This window comes from Medicago sativa, chromosome 4, assembly GCF_051527215.1.
Source record: "Medicago sativa cultivar Bolivia chromosome 4, Bolivia_mono, whole genome shotgun sequence".
Lineage (NCBI taxonomy): Eukaryota > Viridiplantae > Streptophyta > Magnoliopsida > Fabales > Fabaceae > Medicago > Medicago sativa.
Genome location: NC_140752.1, coordinates 74637954 through 74650143, shown reverse-complemented (window position 1 = coordinate 74650143; position 12190 = coordinate 74637954). Strand labels below are relative to the sequence as shown.

The following is a 12190-nucleotide window of genomic DNA, read 5'->3' as shown; positions in this document are numbered from 1 at the left end:
CTTTCAAAAAAAAAAAAAAAAGAAGATGATTATGAAATTTTGCTGCACTTCAACTTTCATATATTGTTAGTAGATAAATCGACTTTCATAGTAATTATAAGACATTCTCATGGTAGAACTGATCTGTAAAATTTGTGATAGATTGAGCAAATGGTAGAGGTGGTGGATCTTAGCTAGACGATGGTGAAGAATGATTCATGGTTGGTGATAACTGATAAGTGGAATTTGAGCGTTCAATTTAAGTTTTGTTTTAGAGCAATGCTATATCTCAAGAAAAATAACATCAAGAATTTTCAAGAATAAAGAGCAGTCAATCACAATACACTATTTGCCACAATTCAAGGAGGTGTGACTGAAAAATAAGAAGTGAACAAATAAATCATGCAATTAAAACTTGTCAGTTGTGTCTTGAAATATTCTTGATGCTATTTTTCTAGAGAAATAGCATTTTCGTTTGTTTTAATACCCTAGTTTAAAAAAATGATAGAACAACCTCAATCTAAAAAGAATATTGATCAAAATATCCTAGTTATTTTTTTTTATATCAAAATATCCTAGTTATTGAAAAATGATCAAAATATCCTAATTATTGACCCTTATGAAATAAATAGGCCTCACCAATGTGGATGGCGAGACATGTAAAAAAATTATAAAAAAAAAAAAAAAAAAAAGTTGTCAGGCTCGTCATTGACGGTAACGAGTCAACCTTAGTTGATCAAAAACTATAACATTCTGGTTTTTTTCTTCTTCTTTTTAAACTGAGTTAGTTCTATCATTTTTTGGGACTAGGAAATTAAAGAAAAGTTCTCAATTTAAAGGTGGCAAAATAAATGAATTTGATGAATCAAAATAATTCATTAATCCATAACAATTTACTAAAATTTCTTTTAAAAATTCATCTAATCCATACATTAAATATAAAATTTATCCTTTATCAGATTTTTAATTGATGGATATCCATCTGATCTATCTATCAAAGTGTATTGTTATTTTTTGTTTTTTAAACAAATATTTTAAAGCAATTTTTTTTTACACCATTATACCGTTAATGAAAAGTCCTCGTGAGCTTAGTTCAGTTGGTAGGGACAATGTATCATATATGTAAGGTCCGGGATTCAAACCCTGACCACCACAAAAAAAAATACCGTTAATGAAAGAAAATTGCTCTTCTCCCAACAAGAATTGCTCACTTCCGAAAAAATTCTCGAAATACCCTCACGTGACTTAACTCACATAGGTGTATAACCAACGTGACTTAAGTCACGTTCGGTACATTGCTTGATTTCAACGTGAGTTAAATCACGTTGTGTTATGTTATAAAAACAGAACAACAACCATTATCACATAGGAATTTCCAAAATTCCCTTCTTGCGATTTTGCTCTCCCTTCTTGCGATTTTCACCAATCTTAAGCCAATAAACGCCAATTACAACCCCAAGATCAAGTAAGTGTTTATTATCCTATGGTGGTTTAAGTGGTGGTTACTATGGTGGTGGCGAAGCGGGGTTTTTGGTGGTGGTGATCGTGGTGGTTTTTTTGTGTGGTTATGGGTGGGTTCAAGGTTGGATCCTGGACGCACCTTTTGTGGTGTTTAGTTGTGCTCCGTGATGGTTGGGGGAGATCGTGGAGGGGTCGTTTTTGCGTGGTGGTATGTGGGGTTGTAATGGCGTAGTTTGGAAGAGGTGGTCGTGGATAATATGGACTCGGATTTGGTGTCAGAACGCTTAGCGGACATGAGATGTTTAAGAGGGGGTGGTAGTCGTTGTTTAGGAAAGGTGGTGGTAGTCTTAGTGGTGTTTTTGTGGGTGGTGAGTTCTTGGTGTTTCTGTTGTAGGCCGCCCCTGGTTTTGGGTCCATATCAGTCGTCCCTAGTTCTTGCCGTGTTTGGGATGTTTTGGTGTTTTGGGTGCTTTGAGTGTGCGGGTCCTTTGAGCTGAGTCTTTTTCCTTTTTGATATGAATTATGTTCGCACCACCTCACATCATGTCGAATGCCTTCCAACGTTTGTAACCTGGATTCTGGTGGACCGGTTGTTTTTGCTTTGAGATCGGGAGATGGTATCTAGTCGCAATCTGGTTTGGTTGGTTATGGTTTTTCTCTGTAGGATCGGGGGTGAGGGGTACCCTTCTGATTTGGTACTGGAGTTTTGTGGGTGGATCGCTTTTGATTCGAGATCGGGAATCAGTTATTCGATTCAATTTTTGGTTTGGGCTACTTTGGTGTTCTTTTGGTGGATCGGAGGTTGAGAGGTGGTGGAAGATGTATGAGTATTAAAATATGACCCTTTTTGGGTGTGGCTCAACTATGGTGATGCAATCAGGGTGTTTTGATTTAGTGGGGTGTTTTTTTGGGGTGAGTAGTGGCGATGAGTGGTTATGGATATCATTTTCAGTGGTAGTTCGTGATAGAGTCTGATTTATGATGTGAAGTTTATTTGGTGGAGTTGTCCTCACGAGTGTTGAAGGTAGGGCTTGGTTAAGTGTTGTGTGTAGGGGTGTTTTCATGGTGTTTATTTTGAGTGTTCTGCATATATACGACACCTTGTTTGTAGTCTCTAAATTGTCAGTCTCTCTTCATCTTGAATAAGGATCTGATTATTAAATAAATTTTGCTGTTAAAAATAATGATATTGCATAGGTTTGTGATGTTGGAATGCAAACAATATTACGATTTATATTTTAAAACTCTCATGTTGAGTTTAGTTTTTTTTTTTTTTTTTTTATGTTATGTTGAGTTTAGTTAGAGACAATTTAACGAGGTTGTTCATACTTCAGTAAGGGTAGACACATATTTAGCTAGCTTCAATGTATTAAATAATTTTTTTGGTAGATAGACAAAATGACAAAACTATTATAAATTGACACATACAAGTGAAATCTTCGGAGTTCGAATTCCAATCATAACGTCCGGTATAACAATTTCGGAATTTTTCAAGTATTGAATATTTCTTGATGTACCAAAATGCTATAAACTTCATTTGATAAGAAAACAACAAGCCCAATTAGGTTATTTGACCCGACCATCAACAACCCACGGTGTTTATTTTCCCTTAAGTACAAAAAAACCGCATTTGGCGAGTTCAGATATTTTTCACTTCACTATCTCTCTCCTTCAACCCATCAAGGGTTTTACTTTTCAGCTTAAACCCCATCCCATGGCTGCTTTGACGATGAGAGCTGCAGCTGCGGCGGCGGTGCCCCGCAGTTTCTGCCGACTCTTTTGCACCAATCCAACCGCTTCTTCTCCAGCTTTCCCTTCTTTCTCATCATCGCCGCCTTCTGGACCGCCGCCTTCCGCTCGACAGATGGCCGAGCCTAGCACCAACCTCTTCGTCTCTGGTTCGCCTTTCCCTTCTCAACTTTTCCTTATTATTATTATTATAATTATTATTGTTGTTGGTTGAATGCTAGATAGTTATTGTGATTTATGAATTGAAAGTGTATGTTTTGATATTATTGTTTGTGTTTTATGTTTTTGACCATGTTGAGGTTTCATATGATGTTTATGTTCTCATTTGATCTTGGTTGTTTGGTTATGGATCCGTTTTTAAGGATTATAAAAAAGTGATTTTGATACTCAATTATTTAGATATTATTTTTTAGAGATTTTCAATAAACGCATAATCTGTTTTGTGTTTGTTTTACAAAGTTTAAATGAAAATTTATAGAATTGATTTTTTTTTTTTTTAATGAAAAATCAGAATTTTCAATCAAATACACAGATGCTATTAATGCTGTTGGATTTCCTATTTACTTATTGCTTAAACAACTTATCTTTGTTTAAAATAACAGCTTATGCTTATGCATTTCCTGTGTATAAATTTCTTTTCCCTTTGTGGTTTGATATTAGTAATTCTTTGAATAAGTGATTTATTTTCATGTATTCAATTCATAAGTAGACTCCTTAGTTTTACTACCCGTGAGAGTGAGATAGATTTACATATATGACATCTGTACACTCATGCAAAAAGTAATTTTTATCAATTTCATCATAGAAGGAGCCTTTAACAAATTGGTTTTGTAAATAAGGAAGCTTTTGAAATGATTAATTAACTAGAAAATATACTGTATGAGTTGGAACTCACGACTCTTTTATCTGTATTGCTAGATAAATCAAACGATATAAGTAGAAATAAGAGGGGATTTTATCCTTTTAAGTTCTTGACTGTGTCTATAGAAATGTTTAGTTGCGTAAAGTAAAAATTAGATAGATAATATAATCTAGAGAAAGCATCTAAGAAAGGATCATTTCATAATCCTCGGTCAAGTGTCTACTCGAAATATGAGTATTGTCGTCAAACTCAAAAGAGACCTACAGTACGGTCCAACAGAAACATATTTCTTTGAAGCAATCTCTGAAAATACGAGTGCTTTTCACATTTTTTGATTGCAGTGTTGAATCACTACTAGCTATTTTGATTTTAATTTAACCCATACTTGCTCTAAATTGCATATGGTTTCGTGACTTCAAAGCACTGTGACCGTTTGGCTCAAAAGCGAAAAATTTAATACACTTAATTCCCAGGATTCAATTCTCTTAATTTTCCTCTCTAAACAACATGCCATTGATGCCTCAATTGTCATTTGCAATTTTTATCCTCCCTTCCCCATGCCATAAATAAAAATAAATAAATTTGTATATGTCATTGCTAATGTTTAGCTTTATTTCAATGCAATTTGTCACTTGAAATATTCAGTTGACTGTTGATTTTTGACGTGTCTTAAACTTTCAGGGCTTAGTAAACGTACTACAACAGAGACGCTGAAGGAAGCATTCCAAAAGTTCGGTGAAGTTGTTCATGGTTTGTTCTCCATCCTTTTAAACATTTAAACTGTTCTGCTATTTATGCTTTTGCTATGCAATGATGACTTGAAAATCTACTCCAAAACCATAATGGTTTTATGTTTTTTGTCAATCTCAGCAAGGGTGGTAACAGATCGAGTCTCAGGTTACTCTAAGGGATTTGGTTTCGTGAAATATGCTACTTTAGAAGATGCTGCTAGGGGCATTGAAGGAATGGATGGCAAGGTAAGATTTATTAAACCCTTTGGCCTGCCTGCACCTTATACGAGAAGACTTAAGTGTATTTCTGTCGGAACATTGTTATCTTGGATCTGTTTTGGATTTTTCACTGATTTCACTTGTGTGTCATCGTGGTGGGGATTTCACAGGACATTGCCCAACCACAATGTGACACACGGATTTCGGTCTTGTGAAAGAGAGGGAAGAAAACAAAACACTTGTGTGTCACATTGTGGTTGGACAATGCCATGTGACATTCCCACCACAATGTCACACAAGTGGGATCCTCATTGTATGTCTTTATAATAAAAAGTTAGTTCAGTATGACCACCTAAGATAAACTTAATTTACCGACACCGCAGCATATACACATCACACTAGAATATTGAACTCTAATTGCTTGACATTGCCAACAATGTATTCACTGTTCTTAAAGCACAAATTTGTATGGACCTCTACTCGAGTTTGCAGCAAATCGCATTTACTGTTATTTGAACTCAAGTTTTCTCAATTTTCTCCCCTTCCTCCTGACATCAAATTTAATGATCTAACTCTTCAATATTTAGAGTATTTGCTTAATCACCCCGAATCTGTAAATCATGTATTGATTGCTGAGCTCAAATAAATATGCATTGTTTGACTTAACAACTGCTATAACCGAGTTTTGTTGTCAGTTGCATGTTGTTTTAATGAATTTTTCTTAACATTGTTATTGTATATGTATGGAAAACTTTCTTTTGTAGTTCATCTACACAATTGATGCCATGATTGTTCTTTGCTTTTCTTGCCAAACTTCCTATTCAAATATTGCTTACTGATATGTTTTCCCTTGCAATACAGTTTTTGGAGGGCTGGGTTATATTTGCAGAGTATGCAAGACCAAGACCACCACCCGGAGAAGCTGTAAATAATACGGGCCGACCTTATTAATTTATGTTCATCCGAAACATTTTTGGGCCTCATTATGTTTGAATTTGCAAATCAGAAAGTATTATTTATTTAGTCATTGGCATGGATGATGCCTAGCTAGCCTTAATTTATCTACAAAAATTTGCCCGTTGAAATGGGAGGATAATCTTCTATGATATTGTTGTAATGCAATATTTCTCTTTGATATGCCTGGAACCTTTATTGGTAATGGTTACTGCAAATGAACTTTACTTGTCTAGATTAGATTTTATACGCCTTTATTTTTTTGACATTAGTGGTGTCACAATGACATACCAAATAATTTCAGATTTACATAAAATTTTACAGAGATAATTGCCATGATAAAACTTACCATTCAACAGTGAGTTTTGTAATAATATAAAAATATGTGATAAAAAGTTACCGAGTGGTACAGTATTACTGAAATATTATATTGTTTTAATTCTATCCATTCTCCTTCATCTGTGTTTTTTGTGATTCGTTTTAATCTGTGATACTTGAGATTAAGCATGAGCTTGTCCGGCTGCATTCTTTTTTACAACTCCATTATGATAGTCATAGGCTATTCTCTTCTGTCCAAAGGGATTACCTTAATATCTCTCAAATTACTACTTTTTGCGATGACGACGTGGAGTCTTTGGAGAAAGAGAATCTTACAGCTTTAGGAGGACAAGAGAGAGTTGATTGAAGTTGTTATTGGCCGTGCTCAAGGACTGCTCCACGCTTGGCAGCATGCTCGCAAGAATTCCTGTGAACAAGTACAGCGGCAACATCAAGTTCAGCCCATAACTTGGCAGCCTCCTACGGGTTTTGTAAAGTGCAATATTGATGTGGCAGTTTTTGCATCGGATAAAATAGTAAGCATGGGAGCCTGTGTTCGTGACGAGCGAGGTACTTTAATATCAGCCATGTGACCATGTCATCTTATTAAAATGCCACAATGACACTAGCGGAAGGTGAAGCTTGGGGCTTGTACCAAGGTATTCAATGGATTGTTTCGTTGCGTTATCACATGGTATTATTTGAAATGGATTGTAAAATGGTTGTGGATGATGTGCAACAAAACAAAGCCAACCATTCTGAGTAATTCTTGTTACGACTGCTTAGTTGTTTTTGCTAGGCGTCAAACAAACGGTAACACTCATGCACTTGTAAGAGGAGCTTTATCCCATGCTTCTCGCAGTATGTTTGGTGTAATTTCTGATTGTAATGCTACTATTATTATGAATGAAATGTCTTAAGTTTGCTTGCGTCAAAAAAAAAAAGGATTATCTTAGGAGATGTATCCTCTCTTTAGCAATCTCATTGAAGACGCTATTATGAAGCAACGAGTATAATAAAAAAAAAATTAACATTGATGCTCAAAATTTTTGTTATTGAGCAATTTAAATTATAAATATTATTTAAAAATATACTTTTAACGTATAAAAAAATTGATAATTGTTATTGAGCAATTTAAATATTTTTTATCTTATACTTTTTTGTCAAACTCAATCAAATATTTTTTATATTTTGAATAGTTATACTTAGTCACCAGTTTCTAGTGTTTAAAATTATATGTGCACAAAAACATTTGTTATATGCAATTTATTTTCATTACTTTTTATACAATTTATGAAAGTAAAGCATGCATTTTTGTGAATTTTTATTTCGTAAAACAATTAAAATTTCATCATTCCTTCTACAAAAAGAAAAATTAAAATTTCATCATTTTCAAATCATATTTCACATAATTAATTCCTCCAAATTTGAATTTTTATAGTTAAAAGAAACAATATGTATAGTGAAAGGTATACTTTTTTTTTTTTTTTTTGATATTAGGTATACTATTTTTTTGTTTTGAGAGATTGAAAGGTATACTATGTTCATGAAATAACTATCAAATATGAATAATTTTGATTTTTTTACGTTAAAATAAATAATTGGTTTTGTCCAAGGTATACAATGTTCATTTGAAATAACTACCATATACAGATTATGTTACCTAGATGGACTAAAGATGAATGTAGTGAGAATATTCTTGTGAGAATATAAAGGTAAAAAATATAAAAGGTTACAAAAATCAATTTTGAATAACATTAAATATTAAATGAATGAGAAAATTTGGCTCATTTTAAGATGTCACGTGTCGATTATTTCTTATGAGGTTTGATTTTCCATAAATATATGTGTGAAAAACCGTTAAATATATATAATATAGATTAAATTATAGATTTGATAACTTTATTCAATTTAAACTTTTTTTTTAAGGAAATTGAAACTTATTAATCTACAATAATATTTCACAAATTTAAATATGAATTAAATATGTTTTTGGACCTATATTAATATTCGAACGTTTTGTCAAGGAAAGTGATTATCTCTTTTGAGCTTCCAGAGTTAATTAATTAAGTGAATGAACAATTTTTTGTAAGACAAGTTGTGATTCTCGTCTTTCTTCTCACCCAGGGTTTTACATTTTAGCTTAAACCCATAGTGGCTTTGATGATGAGAGCTACAGCGGCAGCGGTGCCCCGCGGTTTCTGCCGGCTTTTCTGCACGAAGCCAACCGCGTCTTCTCCCACTGTCCCGTTAGCTTCAACGCCGCCTTCTAGAGCTACTTCTGCTCTAAAGACGGCGGAGCCCAACCAAATTCTCTTCGTCACCGGTCAGTAATTGCTTATTACTATCTATCTATTGTTAATGTAAACTGTAAATTGGAGTGTATGTTTTGATATTGTTGTTCGTATTTCATGTTTTGATCAGGTTGTTGAGGTTTTATTTCATGTATATGTTCTCATTTGATTTGATTTAGGTTGTCTTGTTACGGGTCCGTTTGTTACAAATTGCATAAAAAAAATGATTTTTATGTTCAACAAAGGATCATTTCTTCTTCGAGGCTGAGTAGTTCAACTGATTTGAGTTTATTACTTGGTTCAATCTCGACAAAGGAGTAAATATTAATCGAATAACTAATTACCAACATTTGCCATGATAAGAAAAAGAAAAGAGTAAATAGTAATCTCTCAAACGATTTGGGGGTTTGGTAGCTCAACTGGTTTGAGCTAAGGGATTAAAGAAGTCAAGGAGTTCAAGATCCAGGGTTCAAGTCCCGACAAGAGAAAAATACTAACATAACAATTAACATACTCACATTTTTCATTCAAAAAAGAAATCTCCCAAAAGACTAGAGTGAGTTGTGCATTGTTTGATTGCAGTGTTAACTCCCTAGCTATTTTGATCTCAACCCACAATTTGCATGGTGTGGTGACGCCAAACAGCGTTCCCCTTAATTTCCCTCTTTAAACACACCATTCATGTTACAACTGTCATTTTCAATTTTTATCCCCTCTTCCCCTGCCATAAATAGAAATGAAGCTGTCTATTGCATTGATAAGGTCATTCTTTGTCCAATTCAATTTGTCTTTCATAATATTCATTTGATTGTGGGTTTTAAATGTGTCATAACTTTCAGGGCTTAACAAACGTACTACATCAGAGACGCTGAGGGAAGCATTTAAAAAGTTCGGTGAAGTTAAACAGGGTATGTTCTTCATCCCTTGGTAAATTTTAACATTTGATCCATTCACTCGTTCAGCTATTTATGCTTTTACTATGCGATGATGTCTTAAAAATCATAGCTGAAACTATAATGGTTTTCCGTTTGCCGATCTCAGCAAGGGTGGTGGCAGATCGTGTCTCAGGTTACTCTAAGGGATTTGGTTACGTGAAATATGCTACTTCAGAAGATGCAGCTAAGGGCATTCAAGGCATGGATGGCAAGGTCAAATTTATTAAACCCTTTAGCCTGCCTGCACATGTAACACAATACTGAAATGTATTTCTGTCAGAATATTGTTGTCTTGGATTTGTCTCTGCATTTGTTTATTTATGCAAAATAAAAATTTAATATGACCACCTAAGATAAACTTTGTTTACCGACACCGCAACATATACACATCACACTAGAAGACTGAACTCTAATTGCTTGACATTGCCAACAATGCATTCACTATTCTTAAAGCACGAATTTGTATGGACCTCTATTCGAGTTTGCAGTAAATCTCATTTACTATTATTTGAACTCAAGTTTTCTCAATTTCCCCCCCCTTCCTCCTGACATGAAATTCAACGATCTAACTCTTCAATATTTAGAGTATTTATTTAATCACCCTGAATCTGTAAATCATGCATTGATCAGTTAGCTCAAATTAATATGCATCTTTTTACATGACAACCGGAATGTAATTATGTGTTTTGTTTTCATGAATTTTTCGTGACATTGTTGTTGTTTATGTCTGGAAAACTTTTTTGTGTAGTTCATCTACAAAGTTGATGCCATGGTTGTTCTTTGCTTTTCTTACAAAATTTCCGATTCGATTCAATTATTGCTGACTGATATGTTTTCCTTTGCAATGCAGTTTTTAGAAGGCTGGATTGTATTTGCAGAGTATGCAAGACCAAGAACCAATGCTATAGCCTCCCAGACACATACTGAACCATCCCACTCCGAACCTGAAGAAAAGAAAACGACGCCAGAGAAGAACGGTGAAATGAAGAAGGAAACTGCTGGCAAGAAGAAGGACAAGAAAAAGAAGATAACTGCAAAGGTAGTTGCAGACGAATGACAAAGATTAGGATAAGAAGTAAGCTGAGGAAAAGAATGAGGAAGAGAAGATATAAGGGTGTTAATTGTATTCGAGCTCTTGAAATCTCTAGCGGAACCTTGAATATGTTAAAACTTTCTGCCAAAATAGTCAAACGTTAATTTGAGAGGGGTAGTGAGTGTCTATCTTTTAAGATTCAAGGGTGGTTAGTGTTTGATGACAAATTAGGGAGTGTCTCTGCTATTTAGCCAAACCTGAGGGGAGGTGAGTGCAATTTCCCTTTTAGACAATGACATGGATGATATTGTTGTAATGCAGGTTTTCTCTTTGATATGTCTTGAACATTTTGTGGTACTCGTTTAATATTACTCAAATATTATATTTCAATATTACTCAAGATCTCTCTTTAATGTGTGTTTTTTGTGCTTTGTTTTCATGAGCTCTGCATTCGTTTTTTATTTTACAATAAAATAAGCTTCATTCAAATGATATATACATTCGTTTTTGAAATGATTCGTTTTTGTGATTTGAGACATTCGTTGTCCATACTTTGAGAGCCAAATACATAATGTCAATACACATACATTTCAAAAAGTGAAAAGTACATTAACAAACCAAATTCTTTTAAATGCCCAATTCAACCACATGATGACAAGTCCTTTATAAGTCTCAGACAACGTTAAATTTGATGATAACCACAATAAGCTCTTTCTTCAAAATATAGTACCAATAAAATGAGTCAATATCAGATATTTTATTAAGCATATAGAGTACAAACTTGAAGCAGATTAAAAATAACACTAGAAAAAAAAGCAAAAAAACAAAATATCAACAATACACCAACACAATTAGTAATCTCAAACCGAGAAGTGATCGGGTGACCGAAACCCCAACTTTTCATGGTGACTTTCTAGGAGGGCACTTCAAGATCCTTTCTCTTCTTTTTTGTGTGTGTTGAAAACTCAATATCCGGTCCAAGGATCGACAAATCTGAGGTTCAATCTCACCGTCTATTTACGGGGGCTCCATTTTAAGGTCCTTTCTTCAATTGAAGTTGTAATAATAGAAATCAAAATTAGGCGGGGTTCAATCAACCAGAGAAGGACTAGTAACAATAATATTGACGTCGTCAAACACAATGACGTTCTCTTATGTATCTCTTCTGTTTCAATGCTTCATTGAATATTATTACTTATCTTAAGTCCATTACAAGTGTTTGAGAAGAGTAAAAGTGTGTTGAAGCAAAAAAAAAATTTAGAACACTTGTGTGACACATATCTTACGAGTTTCGTACGGATGTCGGACACCAAAACACATTTAATGTATATATGTGCTTCAGAGGCACAAGCTAATATGGGCTACTAGATGCACCCCATTTTAACCATAGGTAATCATTCTTGCTCCACGTCCAGAAGATATCACCATTAATTTTAGTGAACTTTGAAGAAGTGGCTCAATTCTCAAGATTTAACTTGGTGGTTCAAACATCATGCTCTTGGTTCTAACGATGATATCTTCTTATGGAAGACCCGAAATCATAATTTTTAATGGAAATGATTGGGTAAATTGAGTTTGTCTTAATCATATTGATTCTCTTCATTTAAATTGGGTGTTGCACCTTTCCAAGAATGCAACTTACAAGCCCATTAGAA

At 34.1% G+C, this 12190-nt stretch overlaps 2 protein-coding genes across 2 annotated transcripts; both read left to right on the top strand.

Annotated features, from left to right (window-relative positions):
• The first annotated feature begins 3081 nt into the window (after positions 1–3081).
• On the top strand, positions 3082–6190 carry LOC146931838 (RNA-binding (RRM/RBD/RNP motifs) family protein). The gene is made up of 4 exons (XM_085703389.1): positions 3082–3338; positions 4733–4801; positions 4922–5028; positions 5863–6190. The coding sequence occupies exons 1-4, from the start codon at positions 3155–3157 to the stop codon at positions 5950–5952; spliced, it is 450 nt and encodes a 149-aa protein (XP_085559515.1). The 5' UTR covers positions 3082–3154; the 3' UTR covers positions 5953–6190.
• Positions 6191–8301: 2111 nt separating this feature from the next.
• Positions 8302–10935, top strand: LOC146931837 (organelle RRM domain-containing protein 2, mitochondrial-like). The gene is made up of 4 exons (XM_085703388.1): positions 8302–8599; positions 9407–9475; positions 9609–9715; positions 10353–10935. The coding sequence occupies exons 1-4, from the start codon at positions 8437–8439 to the stop codon at positions 10557–10559; spliced, it is 546 nt and encodes a 181-aa protein (XP_085559514.1). The 5' UTR covers positions 8302–8436; the 3' UTR covers positions 10560–10935.
• The last annotated feature ends 1255 nt before the right edge of the window (positions 10936–12190 follow it).